At 34.6% G+C, this 8606-nt stretch overlaps 1 protein-coding gene across 1 annotated transcript; it reads right to left on the bottom strand.

The window, feature by feature from the left end:
- Positions 1–6181: 6181 nt before the first annotated feature.
- Positions 6182–8503, bottom strand: LOC144449320 (cytochrome c oxidase subunit 6A, mitochondrial-like). Its single transcript, XM_078139840.1, has 3 exons — positions 8377–8503; positions 6912–7072; positions 6182–6540 (listed from the first exon to the last, which is right to left on the bottom strand). Exons 1-3 carry the CDS (start codon positions 8477–8479, stop codon positions 6457–6459), a joined length of 348 nt encoding a protein of 115 aa, XP_077995966.1. The 5' UTR covers positions 8480–8503; the 3' UTR covers positions 6182–6456.
- Positions 8504–8606: the final 103 nt, after the last annotated feature.

The raw sequence follows: 8606 nt of genomic DNA, 5'->3' as shown, positions 1-8606 counted from the left end.
TTCATAGGAAGTGTTAATTTCTTGCCAGACATGATATTTCACATTTACCTTCATTATTTGTAATCTGAACTGCTTAGAAAATACCAGTATGGAGAGAATTAAATTTAAAACTTATGCTGACGTAAAGTCTTAGTACCGGAAAGATAAGGCTTGTTAGGTACTGCTGAATTGACAAATTAGTAGAATATATATTTATTGGTGTATGCAATTAAGAAGCACAAAGTCCAAGGGAAAAGTACAATATGGTAACTATGACTTGCAAGTAGCTCACAGTTCATAAAAGTCCATCAGCTCACACCAGCACTGTACAGCATTTTACAATGTTTGTCATTCAAGCATGTAATACATATTTACATTATAACTGTTGAAGTTTTTTCACTGCTTTCCAGTCCTTTTGTCTCAATTTATATGTCAACCTAAGTGAAATGTTGATATCAAGATAATAGTTATTATTACATTTGCTATGTGCTGATTGCTATAGATTGTTTATATATTCTACTTTAGTCAAAGTTATTATTCTTGATGTTGAAATTATGAAAACTCTTTAAAAGCATTTGTATTTGATGTGTACATTTTTGTGAAGTATTTTGTAAAGTTTTTGTACATTTTGTTGTTATAGATTTTTGTATAGGTTTGAGCAAACTACTTGCTCAGTATAAGGTGTCGTATAGCTGTACACTGAGAGAGATTATTGTCACTGCCAGATTGTATAATATAGTCTTCATAGTTGTACTTATGTGTTTGTGTCATTTCAAGAATATTAATACTGTGTACACTGCCTGTAGTCTTTCGTTGTCCTTGTTTTGATCACTTATACCGCTTTATGAAGAAAGAATGTATTATCTTTAAAGATGTCTATTGCTTAATATAGTTATACAATGTACTCCTTGCCAACTCTTCCCCATTGTTTCAACTGTGCTTTCAATTTCATTTAGCGGACACTCTGTCAGTTAATGGAACATTTTTTACACAAACCCTTACCTTGATGGGTCTCGAACACAGTACCTCTAGTTCTGTGCCTATCTATCCAAAGACATGATCTATAACCACTTCACTACAAAGTGACTTGTGCAGAAAGCAGGTTTCCATATAGACTAGGCCGAGATATATGCGGGATGGGATTTCTATAGTGAATTTTGTAATTAACATGATAATGGGTAACAGGTTATTAACAGGGCTGTAGATAACAAGGTTGAATCTCTGGTGAAAAACCTAAAATTTCACGAATTTGAAGTATAACTTCGTTACAGGGCTAGTCAGAGGCCATTAAATGAAAATAATCGGTCACTCGTGGGTAATATCCATTATTCTGTACCTCTGACAAAATAATGGAGCTTTAACCAAGCATGTCCTATTATTTTCAGTTAATGGCCACTGACTTGACCTATAACTATCAGTTAATGAGTCCTATTTTATCAGTACTGGAGCATTGTTGATGTGTAATATTTGCTATGTCTACCCCTCTCAAAAAGAGAGAAGAGATATAAAGGGTAGGGTGATGCAAGTGAAATGAAGCAACATCTCTTACGGTGTAGAGCAGGGTGTATCAACCCTTGATAGAATAAGGTGTAGAGCAGGGTGTATCAAGATAGAATACGGTGTAGAGCAGGGTGTATCAAGATAGATTACGGTGTAGAGCAGGGTGTATCAAGATAGATTACGGTGTAGAGCAGGGTGTATCAAGATAGAATACGGTGTAGAGCAGGGTGTATCAAGATAGAATACGGTGTAGAGCAGGGTGTATCAAGATAGAATACGGTGTAGAGCAGGGTGTATCAAGATAGAATACGTCGGTGTAGAGCAGGGTGTATCAAGATAGAATACGGTGTAGAGCAGGGTGTATCAAGATAGAATACGGTGTAGAGCAGGGTGTATCAAGATAGAATACGTCGGTGTAGAGCAGGGTGTATCAAGATAGAATACGGTGTAGAGCAGGGTGTATCAAGATAGATTACGGTGTAGAGCAGGGTGTATCAAGATAGAATACGTCGGTGTAGAGCAGGGTGTATCAAGATAGAATACATTAGAATCATGTAAATCATGTAGAGCTAGAGCATATGTTGAACATTTTCTGCATATTGTCTCTGAGCAATGAAACCATCAATTAATATTTCACAGTTTCATGTCCTCTAGATCAATTGTCATCATTTATTCATAGATCTTTGTATGTATACTGTTATACCTTGACTCAAGAGGGCGCTATACTAGAAATGCAGCACTGTCCTTGACATAACTTGGATTTCTAATAGTGCAACACTCATAACACTAGAACATTGATACTATGCTACAACAGTGACAGACAATAAGGTTCGTGTAGTAAACAGAATAGGAGCTGGTTATTTTCGAGACTGTTATGTAAACATGGGTGTTGCATGTAAAAGTATGATATAATATGTATGTTGCTTTATATTTTGTAAATTTATATTTGAATATATGATAATGGTATGACTTAATTTGTTTTAATTTATAAAAGCAGATGAACTGGTTCTGTCTGTTTTCATTTAGCCAAGAGACTTGTCAACTTGGCTATCTGGCTTGAAAATGTTTTTCTATGCTGTCAGAAGCCAGGATGTCAAGTCAGATAGGTATAGACTAGCTTCCATTGCTATTTGTAATGTGCAACATTGTGTTTTGTATTACTGTCAGTGAAAGGTACATTTGATTTGTGATATTTATAAAGTACCTTTGGTCTCTTTTATTGCAACCAAGTAGTATATCATTTAGTGAAATGTCTACAATGCAACTTTTCCCCCTTTTTTGCCAACCAGAATTAGTTTTAATTTGCAATATCCACAATGCAAGGTTGCATGGTCATACTGTACTGCCAACAAAAATGTGTAATACTTTTGTTTTGTTTACTGTGATTTTTTTTAGTTTTATTTCCTAACCAAAGTACATTCATTTGAGCATGTCTGAACCTAAGTTCACTACTAGTGCTATAGGCGTAATGATAATAATCTCTAAGTTCACTACTAGTGCTATAGGCGTAATGATAATAATCTCTAAGTTCACTACTAGTGCTATAGGCGTAATGATAATAATCTCTAAGTTCACTACTAGTGCTATAGGCATAATGATAATAATCTCTAAGTTCACTACTAGTGCTATAGGCGTAATGATAATAATCTCTAAGTTCACTACTAGTGCTATAGGCGTAATGATAATAATCTCTAAGTTCACTACTAGTGCTATAGGCGTAATGATAAGAATCTCTAAGTTCACTACTAGTGCTATAGGCATAATGATAAGAATCATTATAAAAAAAACATACTACATCTCAGTGGTCTTTACAATACAATCAACAATTTTCGCAGTTAAAAATCAACAAATTAAAACATTACAAACTAAACAAGGCAACATCGATATAAATGAAAGTAACAAGAAATTATGTCCCTAAAATGATGAAATTACTTAGCAGTATGGGTATTCATCTAGAAGAATTTTGAATGTGAAAAGGAACATTTTTGAACTTGATTCTCTGCCCAACAGAATGGGTGCATTCTGTAGACAAAATGCTTTGTTTGTGAATGGCTGATAGTCATAGTTTTTCGCAGGCAACCCAGGATGAAGGAAGGCAGAAGAGTGAGGTGACTCACCAAAAGCCAAGATGGCACCCATGAATTTGCACTTTAGGCAAAGTTGAGTTTCTGTGTAGTATTACAGTTTTGATTCATATCTGCAAAAAAGTTCATTAAATTGACCATTTACAATTGGCCACGATATTTAGAAACACTACCTATCGCCATTCAAAGATATATGCAAATATGCCTAGCAACAAGACAACACCCATAGAAAAATCTAAATGATGGCATATATGGTAAAGGTAGCAACAGGCTGGCTGGATAGGCTGTTTTGTTGTATGTCAACCAAAAATGCAATTAGTTAGTTGAGTGTATGATGGCAGATGCAATATTGTTTTGTGTTTAGATGCCAACCAAAAGTACACTCAGTAAAATGCCAACCAAAAGTACATCCACTTTGCAATGTCTAAAATGCCAACCAAAAGTACATCTATTAATGGAGTGAACAGGACTGACAGTTTGCAGGCAAAAGCTCTCAACTTATCAACAGCGTCATCTATCATGGAGTGAACAAGACTGACAGTTTGCAGACAACAGCTCTCAGCTTATCAACAGCGCCCTTTAATGGAGTGAACAAGACTGACAGTTTGCAGTCAAAAGCTCTCAATTTATCAAATTATGTCATGTTTATTGGTTAAAACCTTCAACAGCATTTTTCATAGTTGTAGTTCAGCCAGAGAACTGCACATACGCAATAATTGTTAATTAGTAAAATGACCAAGAACTCACATTGTACTACTTGCACTACTAATGTAGTCTGAAAAGGAACACTGCAGAAGATATAAAGATTTATTTTTTATTGTTTATATGGTTTATGTATTTATTTATTTATATACTTTTCTATGAGTTTCAGAGGTTTGTGTAATTTATTGTAGATTCATTTTAGGGTTTTTGTTCATGTAAAACACTAATCACTGAGTGGCAAAAAGTGTTTTGCACACCATGAATTATTGATGTGTATTCTGAAATGTGGAAATGCAGGTTTACCTAAAGTTATTCTATATGTGTTGAAATGAAGAATGCAATTGTGATAGGGTTATCTTAAATACTGTAGGTACACCTAGACTTGAAAACATACTAAACCCTGCCTAAATACATGTAAAAATACACACAAGAAAGTCATTTTTAACAACCAACCAGGAAAATTAAAGCATGCATTTCTGACCACCATTTGTCAATTTTTAACATGCAAATTATTAACAGATGAAATGGACAGGATATCTTCAAGTCATCATATATTAGCATGTTAGACTTATTATATAACCATTTATTAATGGTTGAATGTACATTAGCATGGTACCCCATGCTCACTGTACAATATTTTACCCATAACGCTCTGATTTGTACTCCCAGACACAAGTATCTGAAAGTCATACACATCTCACTAGTGTATAGTTTTGTATTAGTATTTTTGATAGTAGTATTTTCGAAGTATAAAATTTTGCCACTGAGGATTTTCTGAATACCCACTTTCATCAGTTCAGATATCAATAATTTTTTGTAGGAGATAGCATTTGTATAAATTTTCGACTGTTGAAAGACATGTAAAATATTTTCAAGGAACCTAAGGTAAATGTATGCACACGTTATGACTCCACTTTGAACAGATGTAACACACAAAATTTACTCTTTGGAAAGACTCTCTCTCCAAGTTGGTGATAACTTGCTGTTGAAAGTATTTTATTCAGAGCATGTTTTATTTGGTTGTTGGTACACTTTTATGCAAAAAGTCCACTTTTTCAATTCTTATCAAAGCATACTTTCATTACATACATTCAATCAATCAACTATAATTGTTATAGAAATATGGCTTATTGAGGAAGTCCTAAAATAAAGAATGTCCAATGGCATATAAATCAGACAGTTGTGGGTAAAATATTGTACTATGTTGCTGTCTTGCAATAACCCGATTTCTGCAAATATACATGGTTCCTGGTTCTTTATACTGCTGCAGGTGTTATACTTAAAACTTTACACAAGTTGTGTATTTAAATTAGTTTTTTGTAGGCATAATCATAGATGTAGTATGAAATAAAAATGAAAATTTGCATTTACAAGTTACTGCTTATCATGTGATTATTGTATACAGTCCTTGTGTGTTGTACGTTACTCAATAGTGTACAATGAAGGTATACATGCAGAAAGAGAAATGCATTATCATCTACCCTAGTACTATGACAGCAATCCAGCTACAAGTAACTAGTTTATTTTCACTGTCATCTTGAACCTCTTCAAAGTGTTTAATAGCTGTTGTAATTAAAAACCCTCAATGTATGCATCTGGCTGGAGCACACTCCAATGTTCTCTTAAGGTGCCCAAGCTTCAGATGTAGTTTGTATGCCCCCTATCTTGGTATTTACCTTTTCTTTCATTGTAAAATCTAAACATGCTAAAGCCTTAGTAAGAACCCCACGTTTGGTAGGAGCCATCTCAATACCTCAAGAAGACACCCTGATGTGTTCCCATTTGGTACTCCTGCACTTCTACTAACTGGTATAAAGTATGTGTATATCTCACCATGTCACATGGATATTACATCACTATTAATAGAAGTCATCTCTACATACTACAAGTATACATAAAACCAATGTACAAATCTCAATTTTAAAAATTGCATTCAGCATTTATTTCACCAAACTCCAAGCACAACACAATACCAGTAAAGTTATAGAGTAACAATATGTGTGGTTTTGCAAATGACTGAACTGTCACTGGTTTCTCATTTAACATATATTGTTGTACATGATATAATTCACAAATATATTGAAACAAGAAAATATTAATTTACATGTACTAGATGGTTTATATAAATCAAATATTCTAGACTACTGCAGCAAGCTACCAATATGGCAAATCAAAACAAAGGCTTGCATCTCTAATCCTCTTCATAGCCATCAGGTAGTGCATTGGTTATTTTGTTGTGGAAGGGTGATTTCTGACCATCTCCCCATGGGAAAGGCTGTAGAGAAAGACAATTGAATACTGGTATTACATCACGGACTGTACTTCCTAAAAATAATATGACAGAACCCCATGACATGCAAGTGTAAGTGTGGTGTACTCGGAGTATTTGCACAAGTGCCTGTAGTGTGCTGTGTGAAAGTGGCAGAAAAAATTGAAAGCATGAATGTCATGTGAATTAATCAGTTAGCCAATGTGGAACTTCTTTGTAACCATTGTGACATTCCCCAGAAACGATGGAAAAGTACAGTCAATGTTTACTAATTCAGTAATATTTATAATTTCTTGACCACAGTACATTCATTTTGCTGTTTCAATAGCTCTTTAGTTTACAAAATGAAGATTTGTGGTTAAAAGCAGATTACATACCTTGGTTCTGATTCTCAAATGTGAATATGCTTTGAACTCTGGTCTGTGTTCCATATAATGATCCAGATGGTCTTTTTCAGCTAGATAGGCATTCACCATGCAAATTGCTACACCTGGTATTGCCACAATGAAGCTTAGAAGTTTCCAAGTTTTTGCACCACCTATAATAAAATTCAGAAAATTCATAATTACTAGAAGTAACATCCTCTAACACAAAACTCACATGCACAACATCACTGGCATTCATGTGCCATAGACACAGTAGAAACAGTGCATTCTGGGGAACAGCAATAATTCCTGTTATCGAATTATGTGAAGTTGCATTTGTAAAGGTGTATCAGAAATGTTCACACCCACTAATCCTGGGAAAAGTATACGACAAGTTCCTGTAAAACATTCATTTCCTTTACTAATTAATAATTCTGATTATAGTTTTGATCAATTTATTTTCATTACCAGTTAGTTACATACAAGGAAAGCAAACAAATGAATTGGATTATTTGGCAGGGCAGGTTGGAACAGCAGATACTTGTTTTACATTTTATGGTTATATTAGATTTAGATTATTTTAGTAAATCAACAAGATTGATAGAACAGATATACAAATAAAAACTGGTACAAATTGTTGAATTACAAGGATAAGCCACAAAGTCAAAGACTTGTTTCCAGTGGGTCTAGCAGTGATTCAAGATAGCGACAGGATTAACAAAGGTGTTAACTACATTAAATGAGAAAGAATGAAAGAAATAGGGTAAACGTGGAGTCAAACTTACTAATATTATAACGAATACACTTAGTGTTTTCAATATCCCTTAGTGTACTCATGGATGTATTAGTCTCACTAATACATCCATGGTGTACTGGACAGGTAATAGGTATGATTTGGCCGTTGTGTAAAGGCATTTTTGTGATATCTGTTTCATTGTTGATACTGCTAAATTGTTCTAACAGTACATGTACCTGTTAATAATGTGTCTGTAATGTGTGTGTGCATGAAATGCCAGTGGAACTTCTAATTTGTTTATGAATGTGAACTACTATGAGAAGAGGCCATACAACTGTTCTTATCAAATGACACTTACAGCATTACAATGAATAAATCTGTACCCGGCTTCAAATTTATTCATCAGACTCGGAGCCTCCCAGAGGTTACGACCTTCGAAATATGTGACAATTTGTGCCCTCATTCAATTAAATATATTTGATATCTGGGTTCACCTCACATACTCTTCAATCAGTACTTAGATGAGCTGTTCTATATAACGTCACTATAAAATAAGTATTGGCCGTAAAATCGATTTGCCCTAGTGAGAGTGTATTATTACGATGCCTACGTGCGCGTTGGCTACTGTACCGGCGAGGAGTCGCCATGATGGCCACGAAACTGGGTCATGTCGTTCACATAAAATATGACTAGGAATGTCTAAAGATGTATACATATTCAAAATTTTGCTTATAATAATACCTGCATGATCTCCAGCATGGGCAGCTTGTCCATACTCAGCAGATGCGCGATTAAGCGACGTTGAAAAGGGGCGACGTAAAATTGATATTGCTCGAGACGCCATTTTGCCTACAGAACTACGAATGAAGAAACCCGGATGTAGATGGTACCCTAGGTGTGTAATGATTCTACGAGTAAACGGTTAAATATCCTTTACTTCACAATGTCACAATATTTACTTTTGAAAATCA

Source organism: Glandiceps talaboti, chromosome 18 (assembly GCF_964340395.1).
Source record: "Glandiceps talaboti chromosome 18, keGlaTala1.1, whole genome shotgun sequence".
In the NCBI taxonomy this organism is placed as follows: Eukaryota; Metazoa; Hemichordata; class Enteropneusta; family Spengelidae; genus Glandiceps; species Glandiceps talaboti.
Note: the sequence above shows the minus strand (reverse complement) of the source record. Positions and strands in the feature narration are given on the sequence as shown.